This window comes from Lytechinus pictus, chromosome 7 (genome assembly GCF_037042905.1).
Source record: "Lytechinus pictus isolate F3 Inbred chromosome 7, Lp3.0, whole genome shotgun sequence".
Classification (NCBI taxonomy): Eukaryota; Metazoa; Echinodermata; class Echinoidea; order Temnopleuroida; family Toxopneustidae; genus Lytechinus; species Lytechinus pictus.
The window spans coordinates 3,009,623-3,031,024 of NC_087251.1; the positions used below are offsets into that span (position 1 = coordinate 3,009,623).

The 21,402-nt window shown below is 34.6% G+C and overlaps 2 protein-coding genes across 4 annotated transcripts in view; both read right to left on the minus strand.

Moving 5' to 3' along the window:
* Positions 1–1,020: 1,020 nt before the first annotated feature.
* On the minus strand, positions 1,021–2,916 carry LOC129265604 (tetrapeptide repeat homeobox protein 2-like). Its single transcript, XM_064101620.1, has 2 exons — positions 2,090–2,916; positions 1,021–1,431 (listed from the first exon to the last, which is right to left on the minus strand). The coding sequence occupies exons 1-2, from the start codon at positions 2,873–2,875 to the stop codon at positions 1,078–1,080; spliced, it is 1,140 nt and encodes a 379-aa protein (XP_063957690.1). The 5' UTR covers positions 2,876–2,916; the 3' UTR covers positions 1,021–1,077.
* Positions 2,917–7,546: 4,630 nt separating this feature from the next.
* The window catches only part of LOC129264063 (fibropellin-1-like), a 28,885-nt gene continuing 15,029 nt past the window's right edge, over positions 7,547–21,402 (minus strand). For all 3 annotated transcript variants that reach the window (XM_064101623.1, XM_064101622.1, XM_064101621.1), the window contains exons 16-32: positions 21,153–21,287; positions 20,404–20,592; positions 19,584–19,647; positions 19,159–19,202; positions 18,669–18,732; positions 18,168–18,211; positions 17,808–17,877; positions 17,210–17,256; positions 16,548–16,620; positions 15,569–15,616; positions 14,211–14,282; positions 13,779–13,842; positions 12,926–13,030; positions 12,192–12,386; positions 11,698–11,763; positions 10,332–11,016; positions 7,547–7,701 (exon numbers count right to left, since the gene is read on the minus strand). In XM_064101623.1, the coding sequence (XP_063957693.1) occupies positions 10,918–11,016; positions 11,698–11,763; positions 12,192–12,386; positions 12,926–13,030; positions 13,779–13,842; positions 14,211–14,282; positions 15,569–15,616; positions 16,548–16,620; positions 17,210–17,256; positions 17,808–17,877; positions 18,168–18,211; positions 18,669–18,732; positions 19,159–19,202; positions 19,584–19,647; positions 20,404–20,592; positions 21,153–21,287 (1,379 nt within the window). In that variant the 3' untranslated portion in view covers positions 7,547–7,701; positions 10,332–10,917. The remainder of the gene's footprint in view (positions 7,702–10,331; positions 11,017–11,697; positions 11,764–12,191; positions 12,387–12,925; positions 13,031–13,778; positions 13,843–14,210; positions 14,283–15,568; positions 15,617–16,547; positions 16,621–17,209; positions 17,257–17,807; positions 17,878–18,167; positions 18,212–18,668; positions 18,733–19,158; positions 19,203–19,583; positions 19,648–20,403; positions 20,593–21,152; positions 21,288–21,402) is intronic.

Sequence of the window (21,402 nt, forward strand, 5' to 3'; positions counted from 1 at the left end):
TGCATCCGATTGGCTCAGAGCAAATTAGTCATTGAAAATCACAATTTGTTTATAATAATAATGTTTGATGGAACACTCCCCATTACCAGTCAATCTCTTTCCCATAGAGATCAGGGTTTCATTTCATTAAAAAGTTGCTGATAGCAACTCTTGCTGGAATGTCAACTGTCATTGGAAGAGCCAAGCAGAATTTTCATTGTTATGGTAGTTGACATTCCATCAAGAGTTGCTATCATATAAACTTTTTATGAAATAGGGCCCGGTGTTTTTCAGCCAACTAAAACCAATAAGTCCACTGAAATTGTCATCTGACAATTTTCACTGAACTGATTTTAATTTATGATGTAACAAGAATTGTATGATGCACAAATTCAGACAAATTCTGGAAGCATGTAATGCATATTGATTAGCATAAGTGAGGCAATTTTTAATTTTGTCTCACCATGTCTGAATGCTATGAGAATGCTGCTTGGCATTGTTTTACCAGAGGTGAATGATGTTTTATTGTACAGCTGACCTATACTAGAATACAAGTTAAAAGCATTCACTCTAAATATAAAATGAAATATTTCACCTGGGTTTAGAATTAAAAGCAATATCATGGGGATAAAAACATTCCTATATTGTTGCATCATTAGACTTAAAAAACAGAAAGCATTGGAATTGAAGTTGGACCCCTTTGCAGAAAGATAAAATGCATACTTCTGATTTTAATATCAAGTTGTTTAATGTGTTGATTTGCACTTATTCACCACTTTCTGCAATAGTCCCCTATTGGCATAACTTAAAAAATTAGAATTCATCCATAGCACGAAGATTATGTGAGAGAAGGGATTCGGGATGCATGTTAAATTTATGAGCCAAGTCAGCAAACAAAACCAAAGGATTAGGAAACTTGAAATACTAGGGGCAATTCCTGAATCTAGTATCTTACTATAAATCTAGAATTTTCAAGAAAAGGGTAGGTCATTCAGTCTGGGCGAGCTTATTTCTAATTGATGTCTGTGTGAATGATGGGTACAGTCCGCTGATCAGATAAGGTATAATGTTCATAATAAATTAATTATTCCAACATATTCATTCCTTCTTGCCTGTCTTTTCCTTTTTCTTCTTCTTTCCTTTCTTTCTTTTCTTGACCACTTTGTCAATATGGAAGCCATCTCGTTTGTCATAGGTCAGTACACTGCCATTATTCAGCTTGACACCATACAGCATAGCACTTACTGCAAGATCGAACTCCCAAGATTCCTTAGAGATAGAACAAGGTACTTCAGACATGGCCATCATGAGTATCATACAGCGTAGTAGCGTTGAAGCAGGATCTAGTGGGCTAGTGGGGGTTACGATTTTGCTGGCTGTGTTTGAGGATACTGGAGTAGAGTTTGAAGTTCCTGATTGCTCTTTCGGCTGATGACAGGCATTTGGCATATTCTGAAAGAAACAAAATGTAATATGGGATGAGCATGACTTAATTAAGACAAAGCTGAACCATAACATTGATATCCACACACTACATCCATAGTATTAAATGATCCAAGTGATTTAGGGAGTGGGATACCATAAGCTTTACAGATATGACAAGCTCCTTCCAATTAATCAAATTTAACATGTACAGGTAGGATGGGGGATCGGGTGTCCGGACACTTTATATTTTTGAAGCCTTCTTTTTTGTCTTAAGATTACACTAAAAATATGAATTCAATAGTTGTAATCATCTTCTATTTTGTTCTCTATAATATTTTCTAAAATTTTGTACTAAAATTTGATGAAACTTCGCTTGTAATTTTTTCCAAATGACTTTCTAAAATTGATCGTCCGGACACACAACCTGTCCGGACACACAACAACTGGGTATACCGGTAAGGGAGAATCTTTTAGACAAATTGGAAGGTCCCTGATAAAGAGGGTGGCTATGTCTGCACATCTAAATTTTGAATTAAAATCAAACAATCCCTTTGATATTCCATAAAGGCTCAATTTTTCCAGATATTCAGAATAATTGTGCCCTATAATTATTAAGTCAACAAAAGAGCCCTTAATATTTAATAAATGAAATTAGTTTCAGCCATTGTCTTGCTGATCAACTTACATTATCATTGCAGGAGTATGATGATCCTAATGAGGGAACTAAGAATGTTGTTGCCCCAGAGGTAGATTTGGACCTCTTTGGTGGATCAGGAGACATCAATTGTGTTGCTGCAAGTCTAACTGACTTGGATCTAGCTGTTCCCGGAATTGTTCCTCTGACAAGTGCTGGTAATGTTACGGCTGAAGGAGTCACAACTTTTTCTTTATTTTGAAGACATGCTGACTGTGGAACTGTTGCAAATAGTGTATTTTGCGGAATGAGAGGAACAGCAAGTTGAGGCAAACTGGTAAAAACAGGTGAAGCGGGACCAGGACCATTCTTGGTTGTGATGGTGAAAACTGGCAAACCTCCAACAGGTGGCATTATACTCTGGATCGGAGCCGAGATCACTGGTGGTAGACGTGTTGTTCCTGCTGCATTGTTGTCTTCATCCTTCTTTTTTAATTCTCGTTTGGGTGCTAAAGGTATTTTCTTAACGCACTTGGAAGACTCTTCTGCTCTGCTCTTCATTGCCTTTATTTCTTCCTCCTCTTGCGCAAGCTTTTTCAGTCTTGAACGTTTGTTCTGAAACCAAATGTTAACAAAGTGAGAAGACATCTCGATCTCCCGTGCAAGTTCTTCTTTCCTATCCCTTCCCGGCCATTGCTCCTGTTTGTAAAGCTCTTCAAGCTTAATCAATTGTTCCGGGGTAATGATAGTTCTTTTCCTTCTTTTACGTTTCAACATTCCAAACTTTCCTTCAGTTTCTGGTTCAGTTGCAGATGCATCAGATGACACGGTATCCATGGTTGATTTGTTTGCAGCCTCGCCAATTTAGCCGTTTGCCAGTTTGCCTATTAATTATTTTGCATTCAAAATCAAATACAACAACATCACGATCGCGCATTGCGAATCATACATATTACGCGGTGCATGCATGTACGCGTCAATGGTCATGGGCAACTACAGAACTAGGCGCGTCTTAAGTTTTAGACCAATCAGAACGCAGAATTTTAATTGATTGATTTGACTGGCAGGTTCTTCTCAAATCGCGATACGTATTCGTGTTGGACCATAGAGTTGGATAAAGCGTATCCAACTCTATGTGTAGGAACAGTAGGACATAGTTGCAACCAAAGACAGTAGAGCGCAGCTTCGCTAGATAGCCTAAAATCTTTGGATGCAAGCCCATGCAAGTCTGTTTTAGCGGATTTGTTATAATTTTTCGATCCCTTTTTAGAAGCCCAAGGGAGCGTTTCATCAAAGGACTTATCAGCCTTTTTATCTGACAAGTCCTGTTTTATCCTACAGTTACCATAGTAACAGTGCTTCTCAGCCAATCAGAAGCAAGGAAATTTGTCAGATCTGACAACTTTTCGGATGAAAATATTGATGAAACTCTTCCCTAGTTTGGGGAGGAGGGGGGAGGGTGCTTGGGGTGACTGCCCACTCCCCCCAAAAAAAAATCACGACCAAGAACAAAAGAGAATAGGAAAGAGGGAAGGGTGAAATATGCTATTGTTTTTTTATATTAGCCTATGTCAAAATCTTTTATTTATTCACGTTTTATTTTAATAGGGTAGCTGTTTCAGTTATGATTTACAAAGGGGCCCTGCAGCACAATAAAAACAACACAAATTTTATATTACAACATATACATTAAATATATAATAAAAGGTATTAGGTACTAGGTTTGAAGACAGACATTTTCCCTCCTTCGTTATGTGCCTTTTCTTGTTTTTCTCGTAATTTTTTGCTCTTTTCCAAGCGCCTTGAGCATTGAATCAAAATGGAAAATACGCTATATAGATTCTATGTATTATTGTTATTAAATGGAATGAAAAAAAAAGAAAAAGATTTCAAAAAGAAAAAAAAAGACCCTCCAAACAATTACAAAATGAACGAATAAAACCAAGATTACAAAAGAATTAAGGATTAAGGCGATTGACGGAAGCATGGATTTTGCACTTTGATTTGAACGATTGTAAGGATGTGGCGTTTCTAACAGAAAGAGGGAGTTTGTTCCATATAGAACCGTGATATTGAAAAGATCTTTTCATGTATTGAGTTTTAGGTTTGGGTATAAAGGAGATTGGAGCATATCGTGTAGGTATCTGAGGGGTTCTGAATACTACTAACTTTTAAGATACTCAGGGGCGAGCCCGTTAACTACATTGTACATACATACTCAAAATTTGTACTCGACTCGTTGTATAAACGAGATTGGATTTTGTAATAAAAATGTCTATTTTTGTTTGCTCACTTTGCTCGCTCGCCACTTGTTTTTTAATTAATGCCTGATACGTCACATCTGGCCCCCTCGAAATGTTTGGCTCATTAATTATGCCATGGGGGTCGGTGGCCTATACTTGCGATCGATTTTATCTAGACAACCCCGAAACTAGTGTAAACCTTGTTGTGTCATTATTTTAAAAAGAATTATAAGAATACTTTCGGGTATCTTTTTTCTATTGTTATATTATGTATGCATTTCATATTTTACGATATTTATCTATGCTTATCTATGGAAATTTGTAATATATAATGCTATTTTTTATATTGAGCTATTGATGTTTGATAGTGTGAAATGTTGATATGAATAAACCTTGAACCTAACACCTATGAGAAAACTGGTAATACAGCTCGTCAAAGAAGCATAGGCGGATCCAGGCCCCCCCCCCCCCCTATTGGCGGAGCAAAATAAAGAAAAAGGGGGAAAGAAAGAAAAAAAAGAAAAAGAGGAAAAAAAAAGAAAAAGAGGGGAAAAAGAAGGGGAAACATAAGAGGACGAAGACGATTGAATGAAATAAGATGAGGGAAGACTTGGAAAATAATCTTTTAAAAAATCTTTCATGTAAAATTTTCGCTCGCGCTTCGCGCTCGCATTGCCTTTTAGGTAATTTACATATCTTGCTCAATATGGAGCTTAAAATATCAAATTTTGAACTCAATATACAAAACATATTTCAGCTCGGAATTCGAACTTTCATTATTTTGTTTGATTTACAAATTGATTTTTAAAAAGTGGTCTGAATATAAACATTTTCTGCTCGCGCTGCGTGCTCGCAAAATTTGATTTGTCAGGTAGCTATTATTTTCGTGTCTTCCATAAAGTTTTCAAAATATCCATTTTCATGTCTAATTGTCAAAACGTATCACGCTCGCATTTTGATTGGCGAGTTATGTATGTCTCAGTATTGATTACACAACAAACCCCTTTTCATGACAGTTTATCAAAAATTTTGGCTCGCGATTGCGCTCGCATTAATGATTAAATATATTAACTGATGCATCCTATTTATAATTACAAAAGTGCTTGGAATGTCCAGTTTTCAGGCCATAATGTCATCAGATTTCGCGCCCTCATTAGCATTAATGAATAAGATATTAATTTCAAAATCAAATTGTCCCTTTTGTTTCATCTCGCGCTTAGCAAGAGGAATAGGAAGATAGTCGGACTATTTTCACATGCATGTCCTAAGGATGTCCCGGTCCTATGTTCAAACTCAAAGTAATAATAATAAAAAATATCAGCTCTTTATTAAGTGTGATCCATATCAACCTCACAATTTTCCTACAAAGTGCTTGAAATATAGAGCTGAAATTGACCCTTTTTTCAGATCGGAATATCAAATAGTTTAAGCTCGCGCTTCGCGCTCGCTTTGATTTTTATTATAAGAGATGTATTTAGAATGCCTAAATTCTAGGTCTAAATATGAAACACGCGCGCGCATGTTTATTCAAATACTCAACTTGTTCTCTATTTAAATCATTATCCAGTTTCAGATCACAATATCAAAAATTTTCTGCTCGCGCTTTGTGCTCGCATTATTAATGTAGGAAGATTCCCCATTACTCATTATTTTCATGATTTACAAAACATGAATAGAGTGTCCACTTTTTAGGTCTAAATCTCGAATTTTTTTTTCCGCTCGTGCTTCGCGCTCGCAGCAATTGTTTAGTTATATACCTATCTCGTTTACGATTACAAAAATTGATTAAAATTTTACATTCTTATGTAGAAATGTCAAAAATTTTCAGCTCGCGCTTCGCGCTCGCATGATTTGATTGTTGAAATATGTAACGTCTTCATGGCTAAGTGCAAACAGTCCTTAACAGGTACCTTTACGATCATTTCAAAGCGTATTTAAAAGTTTTCTGCTCGCGCTCTGCGCTTGCATTATTAATGTAAGGAAGATCCCCACTTACTCATCCTTTTCATGATTTACAAAACATGAATTGTCTCATTCAGTAGGTCTAAATCTCGAAATTTTCCGCTTGCGCTTCGCGCTCGCATCGATTGTTTAGTTATATACTTATTCTGTTTAAGTAACAAAAAGTGCCAAGAATTTCCATTCCTTAGGTAAAAATGTAAAAAATATTCAGCTCGCGCTTCGCGCTCGCATTATTTGATTTGTAAAATATGTAACGTCTTCATGCATTGCTAACTGCAAGCAGTCTTAAACAGGTACCTTTTCCATCAGTTTATTTCTGCTCGCGCTTCACGTTCTTAGTAATTATTCATTTGCATACACATCTTTTTCAGGATAACAAACATTGCCCAGAATGCTCAAGATTTTAGGAAAAATATACATAAGATTTTTAAAAAAATAAGCTCGCGCTTCGCGCTCGCATTATATAACTAAGGATTATGATATTATATATTCATGTTTATTCATAAGAATAAAGCTAAGAAGTGACTATTAGAACTACCCCTTCAAAGAAACCAAAAATCATCTTCGAGCGGCCGAGGGGAGAAAATATGGCTGAAAAAAAATTCCGGGCCCCCCTATTGGCGAAGGCTGGATCCGCCCCTGAAGAAGTCCATATTCGCAGTGAAATTAATACAAGTTTCGGCGAAAAGCACTGGCGTACAGATGGTGGTCTTATGGAGCCATGGATCCCCTCCCCCAAAAAATCACGATCAAGAAAAAAAAAGAGGAAAGGAAGAAAAAGATAGGAAAAGGCGTTTAGTATGTTATTTTATGAATATGTGAAAATCTATTACAAAAATCAGATTTTGATTTAAAAAAATAATCATTGCCCTATTCGCCATGTCATGCCCCTCAAAACTTTTTGTTTATTACGTCACTGGCGAAAGGATAGGCCTACCTTAAACGAAATTTGACAAACTCAGAAAGAATCTTAGAAATGTTTTTAGATTAAAAAAACTAAATTCTGCACTGATCTCGAACAGAAAGTAATTTTGAACTGGCGACACTTGCAGAAACTTTTCCAAACCTACATTTTTTCATTTCCTCTCCCTCCCTCGTTCAATACGTTTCTCATCCTCTTTCCTATTACATCACTCTTAATGTAGCTCCCATTTCACAAATAACTTTAAATTTACCCCGATATACTATATCAGACGTGATAGTATAATTTTACTTATTGTTATTTTGCCATGAAAAAACGTTTGTTGTATACCATAATTTTGTCATAAACTACTAGAATAATAACTCGACAAGAATAGTGTGTAAATTGTAACGAAAATAGTTTATTTGAGATTACTAATTTGTCATGAACCTTTAACATGAAAATAACCCCGCTCAAAAACATTCCCCCTTTATATTTCCTCTATCTCCCATACCAAAAAAATGACGAGCACTGAATTATTTATGAATATTACATAACTTATGTAGGTTCGAATCAGTGATAGGTCAATACGCCATCACGTGATCATAGCTGCGAGGATCGCATAATTTGGTATATTACATAGGTTATGTAGATTCGAATCAGTGATAAGTCAATACGCCAACACGTGACCATAGCTGCGAGGATCGCATTTGTTATATTCTAGGTTTTGACGTCACCTCAGTGAATATAACTGCGTTGTATTGTCAATTGCAGCGTTATATTCACTAAGGTGACGTCACTCGCTGCTTACAAGTTGCGTAATCAGGTAGTTTGAACGCGTCGATTGCATGAAGAACGCGCTTGATGCATTTTAAAAATATTTTCTATTATGACGTAGATGGATCAGAGCTGTAGCAAGAATTTCGGGTTGGAGCTGGATGATGAATGCAATCTCTGATGGCGAATCCACATAGACTATAATTATTAATATCTGTTATATTATATTATAATATAACAGATATTGCCTGGTCTATCGCTTTAATAAATAACATTTCAACTCCCCTCCGAATTTATATTTTTCCCTCGGGAGAATATTTTCCCTCAGTGCTGCGCGCTTCGGGCAAAATATAATCCCTTGGGAAAAATATAACTCAGTCGGGGAGAGGAAATGTTATATTCAAACTCTAGGTAGGCAATATCTGTATAATATTCGAGGTTTTTACGTCACCTCAGTGAATATAACTGCGTTGTATTTTCAATTGCGGCGTTATATTCACTAAGGTGACGTCACTCGCTGCTTACAAGTTGCGTAATCATGTAGTCTATTTGATGTACGCACTATAGTGTTAATGCGTCGATTGCATGAAGAACGCGCTTGATGTATTTTCCATTTTTTTTCTATTATGACGTAGACGGATCAGAGCTGTAGCAAGAATTTCGGGTTGGGGCCAGATGATGAAGGCAATCTCTGATGGCGAATCCATATAGACTATATAATATAACAAATATTGCCTGGTCTATCGTTTTAATAAATAACATTTCAACTTCCCTCCGAAGCTATATTTTGCCTCAGCGCTGCGCGCTTCGGGCAAAATATAATCCCTTGGGAAAAATATAACTCCGTCGGCAAGATTTGCGTTTATCCGCCACTTTTTTACCCTATAATCATGATTCGAATCATGATTCAAATCATGATTCTGCAGAATCACGATTGCGTTTATTGAATATAATCATGATTAGAATCACAAACATGAAACACGAAAAAAGGGGCGTTTGGAAAGACGTTTCTGCAGAATCACGTACGAAAATGTTCGAATAAACGATATCGTGATTTGAATCATGATTATATGACCTCACTGTGTCGGGCTACGGCTTTCGGTTTGACTCTTGCCAAGCTCAAGGCTCTCCATGTGCTCATTGTATGTACATGATTACTCTGCATGCATTTCTTGTCATGTTCAAATTCTGTGTTGGTCTTCGCATCGTCCACTACTTTTCATTTTTTGGTCATGTCTTCAACTTCAAGTTCTAGTAAATGAATTAACTGGACAGACAATGATCTCAGTTGTTGTTGAGTATAGAGTGTCAATATTAAATTGGATCTACGCTGAAATTCACTTCCGAACACCATTTTGGATTAACTAACAAGATGAATAGAAGCATATGGACCCTATATGATAGAAGTAAACTTAGGTTGAATTCTGGAAGCAAAATATTTTTCGAGAGCCGAAACACGTGCGAAAAACTTCCTCTGTCAAACTGCGCACTAGTGATGCGCACTGGATTGGCCCGAATCTGAGGAGAAACAGCATTGGAATGAAGGTCGTCTAAACGCTGATTCTGTGATATCGTGATTCATGTTTGTGTTTTGAATCATGATTGATGATTCAAAACACAAACATGAAGAGTCAAACCGAAAGTAGCCCGACACAGTGAGGTCATATAATCATGATTCAAATCACGATATCGTTTAGGGTGCGTTTATCCGCCACTTTTTTACCCTATAATCATGATTCCAATCATGATTCAAATCACGATTCTGCAGAATCACGATTGCGTTTAGTCGAAATTGAATATAATCATGATTAGAATCACAAACATGAACTACGAAAAAAAGGGCGTTTGGAAAGACGTTTCTGCAGAATCACGTACGAAAATGTTCGGATAAACGATATCGTGATTTGAATCATGATTATATGACGTCATTGTGTCGAGCTATTTCCGGTTCTTGCCAAGGCGCGCGCCCCACGTTGTCACATCACATGTACGTCGCCGACCTCCAATTAAGTGTCCAACGTTGACCTATACTTCCTGGGTCAAACTGCGCACTGTGATGCGCACTGGATCGGTCCGAATCCGAGGAGAAACAGCGTTGGAACGAAGGTCGTCTAAACCCTGATTCTGTAGTAATTGTGATTCATGTTTGTGATTTGAATCATGATTCCAATCATGATTCAAATCACGATTCTGGCTTGAGGTCGGATAAACGCAGCCTTATTCGAACATTTTCGTACGTGATTCTGCAGAAACGTCTTTCCAAACGCCCCTTTTTTCGTGTTTCATGTTTGTGATTCTAATCATGATTATATTCAATTTCGACTAAACGCAATCGTGATTCTGCAGAATCATGATTTGAATCATGATTCAGATCATGATTCTAGGGTGAAAAAGTGGCGGATAAACGCACCCTTAGAACTATGCACTATCACAACTTATTCGTCATGCTCACAATAAAACATTTTGTTTGTTGAAATAAGGAGCTAATATTTTTACAGTAAAGCATTTTATACTGGCTAGTTTAATACTAATTGAACACCTATTTCCTAATTTTAAACAAAAGTTTTTACAGTTAAACAGCAATATTCAATGTTTAAAAATTTTATTGTTGAAAAATATAATATTTTTGTCTAATTTCAAAACATTAGTTTGAAAGAGCAGCCGATAAAAAAAAAAAAGCAATTATTTCAGAGTTCATACCATTCATACAGTATATATTCTTTAAAATAATTCAACTTAGATTTTATTTCCAACAAAAATAAATATAATACAACAATCATTACATACAAAGAGCAATGAATTGTACACTAAGTATGTTTTCTGGGTTGAGTAATGAGCACAGTCGAATATATATTCACTACACAATATACGTTTATAAAATGAAAAGGAATGCCAACTTTCGTCGAATCTTTAAAAACAAACTTTACAGGATTCCGTAAAATCAGTTGGCTTGTTCTTGCATCAGGTTCTGGATTCGATATGCCTTCCGGCTGAGTTTATATGTATGGATTCTTGAAGCGGAAATGAGCTGGAATCGTTCGGGAACGCTCAGGTCGACTGACTGGTGATTCAGGCGGCGTCTCCAAAGCAAGTTGCTGTTCAGATGAAAAAAATATATATATATATATTTCATAATACAGCCGTATGATACACAGCCATCTCCATGGTGACATTGTTCGGAAAATATACTTTACACTGACATTTGAAAATAAAATATGCATTATAATTTCAGAAATGATTTAGGGTGATTAAAATGATCAATGTACCTCGTACATTGTAGTTCAGCCGGAAGACAGCATACTCATGGCTGACGAGGGTGGTGTTATTAGTGGTGGTATGATAGTTTTAGGTTTGGGAGGGCCTATGTAATTTTGTTTTGAAGACTTATCAGTGCTTTTTGAAGTAACTCTTCCCCTTGTGAGTTTGTTCCAGTGTGTAAGGGAAGAATGAGTTCTCTAATTGTGTTGTGGATATTAAGGTAGAGTTTATGTAGCCATGATGACACCTAAGCGTCGGTTCATTAAAATATATATATAAAAATATCGATGTATCTGAAAAATATGTAATCAATTCATGTTAACAAACAACTTTCATCATATAATCCTGTCAAAATTTCACAGTAAAATATTCACGAATCTTAATACTAGTAATATTGCCCAAAGTATACACGACTGGTTGTTCAATATCGTGCATATCGTATTGGAGATGAGCTGAAAATTATAGTAATGAGGGGATAATTAATATGCATGATTCAATACAATATTAAAAAACTATACCTGTAAATGAAGAGGACCATTGCGATTGCCTTGTTTACACTCCTTCCTCTTGGAGTACAGATATAACTATTATTAAATAATTAGAACAAAAAAGATAGAAATGTGTCAACAATCGTCTCTGTCTATACTGGAAACTACAAAGTTTGAATCCATGTCTGTTAGCCGCCTAGTGAATAACTGAAAAAATAACGGTTTTAAGTCACCTTAGTCATTGAACATTTCGACTCAATTAAATGTGTGTTTGTTATTTGTTTGTTCTCAGTCTTCATAAAAGGGTAATGTATTTTTGTTTAGATTAACAGGCAAGTATAGTCTTTACCTCTCTTATCTCTTTTTAAAGAAATATCTAAAGAAAATGAAAGGGTTTAGTAATGAAAAGTAAGTGAAGTTAGTTTGCAAGAACATCTTACGATAAAATGTCAACGAAAGTTATAAGGGTGGTCACTGTAACATAAAGGTAATAGATGCGTAAACTTTTAGCAACTTTTACGTACGAAGACGACGATGCACACGATAATGACAATGAAACCGATAGACCCTACTACAGCTCCTATGATCATAGACATATTATCTCCCCCTGTATTCGACAGTTCCTCCGTTGGATGTTCAATCTCAATCACTGTAAACTTAGATGATATGACAATGTATGTTTGACCTTCGAATGTCACTTCTAAGTCTCCATTCTCCACCTTTATAGAAAGAGAAGGTTTACACATGAGCGTTAGATCAGTATGATTTTAAGCTTTCTTTTTCTTATGAAAGAGTAGACCCTACTTAGAGAAAGAATATCATTTAAAGAGGGTTGATGTCAAAGATTTATTCCTGAATCGTATAATGTTAAATGAATGAAATCATGAAATAACTTTAAATAGTATACAAAAATGTACATTACTCTTGAATCTTCCTCCCATTTTCCTCCTTACATTGACGAGAAATAGACATGATCATGATAGACTGATAACTGATAAATTGGTGATTTGTTGATCTGATTATACATTCCTTTCATTTTAACCATATTCTTGACAATGATAGACATTAAAAACACGAATGGCAGTTTAAAAATGCAAACGGTTTTTACTTTTGAACGTTATTTCTAATCGATGGCATTAGATAGGTCTTCATTAGATGTCGAATATTATGCGCTATATAAGCATATATTTTTAGTATTATTTATGCAGTGTTCAGGAGTAAATTGTAGCCTTCTACGATGTTTGAAATAAACACTTACCTTATTTTCTATTGCTTCCTTTATAACATCAACGCTGATTTCCTCTGATGAATTCTTGACAATATTAAATTGCAGATTCATTCCTGTGCCATTGTCAGGACTCATCTTTAGATATAAAAGGCGGCAAATATTGGAATTCTTTATTATACAAAGTCGTTAATCAGTGGTTTATATAGTATGACAAAATAATAAACCATTTGTTTTCTGTCGAGGATAATTAACGAGTAACGAATTTCAAAATAAAAGCAATGATTTATAGGCCGTTTTCATTTAGTTTCTTTAAAAAAAGAACGTATCATGTCCATGAAGTGTGTCCTACCTGGTGCCAAACACCACCCTGTTGTCCATTTCTCTTGGATATATGATCAAATTATGCATAATGAAATACAACCATACTAAAGAACTACATGTATAACACTGCAAAAATGATGGTGTTAATTTAACACCAGCCTGGTATTTATATTGGTCCGTCCCAGAGAAGCGTTGAAACAACACCAGTTAAGAATCAAATCGATATTGGTTTAACACTAATTAGTATTGCTTAAATGCCAAATTGGTGTTAGCCTAACGCCAAACCGGTGTTGTTTCAACACCTCTCTGGTGTGGACCGATCATAGATACCAGGCTGGTGTTAGATTAAAACCGGTGTATTTGCAGTGAGGGAACATATACTACATAAGGCGCCTTGATCATTCCTCGGAGTGGATATGTGCGCATTATAAATGTGCTTGTTGTAAATATTATTATTATCCAAAGTTAGCATTTCAATTCATCCTGAAAATTTCACTCAATATAGCTCTATTTAAATGCCTATTATTATTATTTATTATTATTATTATCATTATTTACTTACTTCAATATTCTGAATCTGCGAGTTTCCAAGTTTGAAAGTTTGGACCATTCCATTACGAAATGTGCTGTTAAAACGAATCCAATAATTTTAATAATGCGAATCAATAATCATGTCTTGTTATTAATAACATCCATAAAATAGTGCAGATCTATACTAAAACATTAAACAAATTCTTAATAGGTAACTTTTTATTACCCATAGTGACTCTTTTTCTGAAAAGTATTTAGCAGTTCATAGTGAAGATAAACATGGTTGTAATAATATAGTTCTATAAACAAAAGACTGCTTAAAGATCATCGAATGGCGTTAGATATTCCATTGGAATGCTTCATCCAGCAGCATATCCAGATCGAAAAGTATTGAAAAGGGGGAACATGTTTGAATCATTCTATATAGCAAATATGCATTTGAAACAAATAGTAATTAACTTACTCAATAAATTCATTTTCCTTTCCTTGTGGGATACCTTTGTCCAATTCAATGGTAGCTTGTGAAATTGCAGGACTATATAAATGAGAAGAATATTAATAAGAAGTGAAATCACACAATACCCATTTTAGTTCCAAAATATACAGAAAAGCGATGATGCGTTGTTATAAAAAAAAAATAGATCTAATGACAATGATGATAACGGGTAACAATAAATCCGATTTACAAAACGCGTTTGAGCAATTTTAAGAAAATATTCATGCGAGACTCTATGAGGTATAAATAGCATGAGAGTGAGACAACATTTAAAAAAAAGTACAAACAGCAAGCATATATTGAAAATACGCAATATAAACTTCTTATCCAATTATGTGTTCTGTTTGATTGAGTGGTTCAACATATTCCAATTCTGTGTTCTGTTTTGTACGGTTCAACATAATTATTCAAATTCATAACCCGTATGTGAAAACATATTTGTTGTTAGGATGCCGTGGCGTAATAACCAAAAATATGGAGGGGACCAGACATGGTGTGTGGGGCAAACATTTTTAGAAAGGAAAATTTGACCTGTTTGATACTAAAAAGATTTATTTTGTGATAACGATAACCATCTTCACTGTCACCCGAAAAGGGAGTATTATTAGGGGAAAGGGGTGGAAAGTGTTGACCATTTTCGTTATGTTTCTTCTTTTAAGAGGAAAGTGGACAATTCTGTTAAGTAAAGTGATAAAATAAAAACAGCTGTTGCAAGTATACTGATTCATAAAACAGATTGTATTGCTATATCTGATATGACTTAATACAAACATGTATTTGAAATAATTATTCACTTACTAGATGTCTATGGTGATCCATTCAGATCATTGCAAGAAAGGGAGAGAATAAAAAGAAGAATATTATAAGACCTACATCACATACTATTTGATATGTTTATTCTTACATACTACAAACAATTTTAATCGTCAAAAATTAAGGTTTATACATTAAAGAAATATACATAATACAAACACGATGCAAATATACAGCTGTGTTGAGATAATATTCGTCAATATTATATCAAAGCACTTTATATAAATTCACGTATTCATCACAAATTTATTTCCTTGGTCTTGATATATACTCTTATGCATAAAAACAAACAATTTTTTCTTGTCGCAACGCAGCTCATTCAATTAGGTAACGGGTTATCTTGTGACACAACTATTATATCTATTTGATCAATGTACATATATTTTTTTTTGTAAAGCTGTGCACTGTAATACATATATTATCAATTAATCGCTAAATGAAATGACCTATTTGGATCATCATTGCATGCGCATTAGACTGACTAGGAACCAATCAGAATAGTGTTATAATACTTACCACAATTACTCGTTGTGCATTGCCAGTCGTTTTGTAAACATGTACTGTGAGAAATGGGGATAAGTCAAAACAAAATTTAACAAAATCTAATTTCAATTAATTCATTTCCTATAATGAGTGTCTCAAGGATATTAGAGATGGCCCTATATCAATGAAATTGATTCTAAACCGACCAGTACTATTCTGTCACTGTAAATAACGTAAAAGCTGTGGTCGGACTGGAGCTAATTTCGCTAGTTTGTCTGCGCTATAAATTTGAGTTTATTTTACTATTATTATTGTTGTTATTATTTATTCGGCAAATAATTGATTTTTTACTTTCTAGATTTCGAACTAGGAATATTGAGTTACAAGTCCCAGCAAGATATTTTCATGTCTCCTACCCCGTTTGTTATCTTTCTATTATTAATTGAAAAATCACTGTCACCCCTGCCCCCGAAAGGTTGAACCTATGACTATACTTATAATTTAATTGAAAAATTATTGATATAAAGATTATTAGTCGCTGTTAGTTGTTTTATCTGTTTATCTTCATGACTTATCTCCGCCCCCTCACGGCCCTGGGAACGATTTTTTTTACTGGGGCTGCTGAATTTGTGTAAATTTGAAAGCCCCCCCCCCCCAATAAAATAACAAAACAAGGTTTTTACACATCTTCCAGAATACCGGGGGGTGCCGCCCGTGCATGGAGAGTAATACACGCAACATCCCCAAGGAATTTAATTTTTGCGCCCCCTTGGTGGAGGCCAGACAAATAAAAGTGACATTTTCGTGTTATTGATTCCTCGGCGGACGACGATGTGGTGAATGTAAAGTTGGATAGTTTATATTTTCATCAAACAAAATATGTACGATTTAGATTTTCCCAAAGGTAATTTGTGCCTTATTCACATGAATATGTTTATTCGTTTGAATAGTTTCTGTTAATATGCGGTGATTATTCTATTCATATAGATGTTATACAAAGACGCTTACCATAGATTACAGTGCTGTGGGCGAATGCTCCATTCTTCGTATGGCGTAATACCGTACATACAAGTATTGTCAACTGTTATAACATTGGAAAAATAGGAGGAATTTCCTCTATTATTAAAATTAGAATAATTAAAATTGAAAGAAATATCAATGCTTAATCAACCACAGTTTTACACCCCTCGAAGGATTGAGGCATTACAATTACAGTAAGGTGGTTTCTTAGCTTATAGTGGAAATTATTATTCCATTAATGGGCGGCTAACCGATTTAGCCCCTGGAATTGGATGAATCATAGGCCATCAATTCAGGATGTCAGAATGGGGGCAGCAGAAGATTTTCAAAGTTTGTCCAACAAAAATAAAATAAAGCTAACAAAAATAAAAAAGATAGGGTCCGACTCCAAAAGGGACACATTTTCACCCTCACTTTATACGGGGATATAAGAGGGCAGGGGCACGTCATTATACATGGTACTCTTTGTGTAAAACTGTAGAGAGAATGTCCTCACCCCTCACACCCCCTGGATTCAAGCCTGATCAAAATGACTTTATATTGTGACCCATCTTAAACTGAGGAAAAATCAATTTGATTTAATTTTTATTCACATACATTTTCAAACGTGTTCTAGAAAATGCTACATGATTTTTATTTGCTAGACTTACCACAGTCATCAAGAGGAGCGCAGTACCAGCGACCAAACTGACAAAGACTAAAAATCAAACAAACATAGCAAGTAATGAGAAATAGATAATAAAATAATGATAACAAGAATAATAACTCTTATTTACCCAGGGCAGCCACTTTTAGCTGTAAGCTGTTCTTCCAGCGGGCCCTGCATAACATTATTACCCTTCTGAATTCTCATACGTCGAGCGCCTGACAAGAAGGCAGAAGGTCTTATTTTCAAGTATTTGGTATGACTCGTCCGGGAATCGAACCCACGACCTCCTGTTATGTCCGGATATACAGATACACTGTATATATCAGTGAATAGAGAGTCTAACAAAGTTGATAGATGGAAGCTGACATATTGGATATTCGTTCATTGTAAATTTATGTTTGTGTTTGTGTTAGCCTATAAAATGAAATATAAGAAGTGAAATGCGTATCCATTTTATACAAATATGAAAGAATAACTTTTGTTGAGAATGTGGTTGAACTTTATATTAAATTCAAATTAATATAGTAATTTATAAGGTATGGTTTCTGAAAGTTATTTATGAAATAAGAAGAATTTCATAACAAGATTGTTTAGACTACCATGTTGAACATCTATCGTCTCTTTGAGCTCCTACGTCATATAGCTGATCATCATGTAGACATACACGACCTGAATCATATCAAGAAAATGGATTAAACATGAAGATTGAACAAAATTTTCAGTTTTTTCACGTTATTAAAAACATAAAATACGATGTAAATTCATAAAGAGCATTGACAAAAATGAACACTAATGTCAATCCCTTTCTGCACTATATCATTTCAAATAAATAAAAATTATCTCTAATAAAACAAATAAAATCGGTACCATTGCGTGTGATTCTTGTAAAGTAGAAATTATGTAACGCCTGTATATAAATAACTTTTCTATCAAGGATGTAACAATGACGTCATACTTACTGCAATCGATATTTGTACACAAGGTGATACCATTTTGACAAGCACTGTAGTAAAATGAAAATAGGTTGAAAAATATTTTACGAAATCACATTGAATAACTCTATCAATTATTTCAGTTCAGTGGCGTAAAGAGCCAAAACTTTTGAGGGGGCTAGATATGGCATATTGCGTAAATCTATTTAAAAAAAACAATATTTTTATCACATGAAAAATCAAATTTTGTGATAGATTTTGACGTTAATTCAGAAAATAATTTCATATTTCGCCTTTCTTTTTTGGTTTCTTTGTGATTTTTTTTTTTTTGGGGGGGAAGAGACCCCCAAGCCCCCATCTGTACGCCACTGTTTCAAATGTTAGATTCCTGAAGGTGATTCGTTGTTCAAGCAAGACAATCAGACGGTAATAAGAAAATGAATAAAATTCCCCTTCTAATACAGATGGCACAAAGAAAATAAAATGATAAGGTGTGAATACTATGTGGGTAAAGACTCCCCCACCTACCATGTATTGCAGTCTTCATACCAGGTCTCATTGTTGTTATATACATTTCCATCAGCATAACATTCTGAGGGAGAAAAAGAAGATAAGAGCAGGGATGACACGTGAAGATAGAAATAAAGACAAATGATTTCAGAAGTAGTAATATGACATATTACAATATTCTTATGTCGAGTACGTGTATTAACTTTTAATTGTTGTCGATCAGTATAACGATAGACCAAATGCTGATTAAATCACCCATAGATCAAAGTTTCTACCATTAATTGGTCGCAAGTCCCCCCTCCATATATATATTTTTACAAAATGTTTCGTATATAGTCAAGTTGGTTTAAAAAAATGCTAGTTTCTATGTTTGCAGTGTAGCTGGCCAATATCAACATGATCAGTTAGTTTGATCTTAAACATGAAATGATTTAAATTTCTATCGACGACAGAAAAAAAATCATACATTTGCTTTATTGTGTTATCATGAAAAGTACAATAAACTTACCGCATACATTAGAAGTACAACCCCATTCGGAGTTATCACAAACGCTATGGGAGAAAAAATATTCCTGTTAGCAATCATTATTCTTATTTTGTCAATTAACCTGTAATTTAAAGGCTGAATCAGTGGATAAACACTCAAAAGTAAAATGTTCAATAGAAAGGTTGGAGGAGTGACAACCTTTTCCAAGTGTTTTTATCCAACCTTGCATAAAGCTAAGTCTAATTTAACTGTTGGGTCGAATCATTTAAACTGGTAAATGCAACATTTAGAAAAGCTTTCAATTGCTGCTTTAACATTTAGGTTTTAAGAGTGAGCTGTCTTAATAAAATTTTGAAATGAAAAATGTAATCAAATACCTATTCCAAACATTGATCATTAATAATGCCCCCCAAGGCTTTAAGGCATTTGTATAGAAAGAGATTTACCATTCTCCACAACCTTCGTTTCGACTTTCTCCGTCTTTAAACGTTTGATCTCCGAATGAACAATCTGAAAGATATAATTTGAACAGCTTTCTTTTAGTCCAATACCATCTTAATCATTGGAAAAATCTATTACGGCTTTAAAGTCTTATTCATGGGGATTTTAAAGGTACATTACAAGTCAAACTTGCCTTAGATGAAATGCAGTATTAGGTAAGATAATTTCAAAGGACGAATTAAAATCCCATGGTTGTGATGTGCATAAATCCAAATATAATGATTCTAAAAATTAAAATTGATTGAGGGTCGTACGTCATTATGAAAATAGTAAAATTAAAGGCGAAAGGTATCTCCCAAGATTTAAACACAGCTCAAAATATAAACAAAAACATATATATGATATCATAGCTTGATCCTATTTGAATTTCATGTAACGTAAATATTCCGATGTACGCATAAATGGTATCGCTCGGTGTACGCATGAATGGTATCGCTTTGTTTTTTATGTGCATGCCCACCCACTCAAATGATGAATAAAAATCGGACACAAAACAGAAATACATTAATGACATATTTTGTTGAATTAAATTTAAATGTATTTTTATACTAAATATAAATGTATTTATAGTGTGTGGCAAATAAAGTCAATTTAGAATGTTTGCTAAAGAAAACGAATGGAGACGAAAAAAAGAGTTTCGAACACAAGAACCAATTACGAGTGTTACATGTACATGTATATCAATAAATTGTATCGTTCGTTACAAGCCACATCAACATCATGTAATAACATTTTTTTCGAATAATAATTGTAATAAATACTCACCTCGAACATCCGTAGCGCATGTAGTCCCAACAAAGAATGTTGGACAGATACAAAAGTATATATTAACAATATCAATACACGTGCCATTATTCAGACAGGGATTGGATTTGCAAGACTTGCTCTCGCTAGATTGGACCGTCGTAAATGAAGGAATGGCCGAATTGGTCGTAGAAATAGTTGGAGATTCCCCTAATCAAAAGGCGAAAGAAGAACATAAGCTTGTATTATTTTGGGGCCACTTTCTTAACGGGAAAGGTGTTGTGATGTATTCCTGATATTTGGGCAACACCACTGTATGGATATTCATTTACATGACGACAAAATGAATGAGTGCTCTTTCTAAAAATATTCATGATTAACTGCATCAAACACGGCACGCGTATTTACGGAACTTAAAAGCAATTCCTTTATTTCAGTTGGTAAATTTCTAACAGGAAATTTGCGTTAACTAAAACTTTAAAATTGTGAAATATAGGCCCGATCAAAACATTTAGGATTTCGTTAAGGTTATTATTATTTTCATTCATTTGTAAACTAAAGAATGCAATTATTCAATTTAAAAAAATCACTAAAATTACTACAATTTCCGATCGATCCTAAGAAAATAGTTGGTAACTCCTTTCCAATGAAATATGAACTAGAATTATGTGTACATAAAAGAGAATGGGCACGAATCACGACCATCTTTACAAATTTAGTGAGTTTCTGTCTACCTTTTTTTTTTAAAACTTTATTATTTATGAGCCTACCATCAGCGGCGAGATATTGACAGATGATTCCAGTATATTCTTGATGACAGGTGCATATATATCCAACAGGTGAATGTGGAGATGGTGTACATCCTCCACCATTAATACAGGGGTTAGGTTGACACACAGCAGTAGCTACAAAGATAATCAAGTTACTACACTGCTGAAAAGAGTACATACCATCTATCAGGTGATTTTAATTAAATATTATAGATATATGGACTGCTTTGAGAGGCATGGTTGTTTCTAG

What these genes read in the sequence shown, in the direction of transcription:
- LOC129265604 (XM_064101620.1), bottom strand. Translation starts at nt 2,875, where the DNA reads ATGGATACCGTGTCATCTGATGCATCTGCAACTGAACCAGAAACTGAA. An exon ending in CATACTCCTGCAATGATAAT is followed by an intron (nt 1,432 to 2,089) that starts GTAAGTTGATCA and finishes TGTTTCTTTCAG; the next exon opens with AATATGCCAAATGCCTGTCA.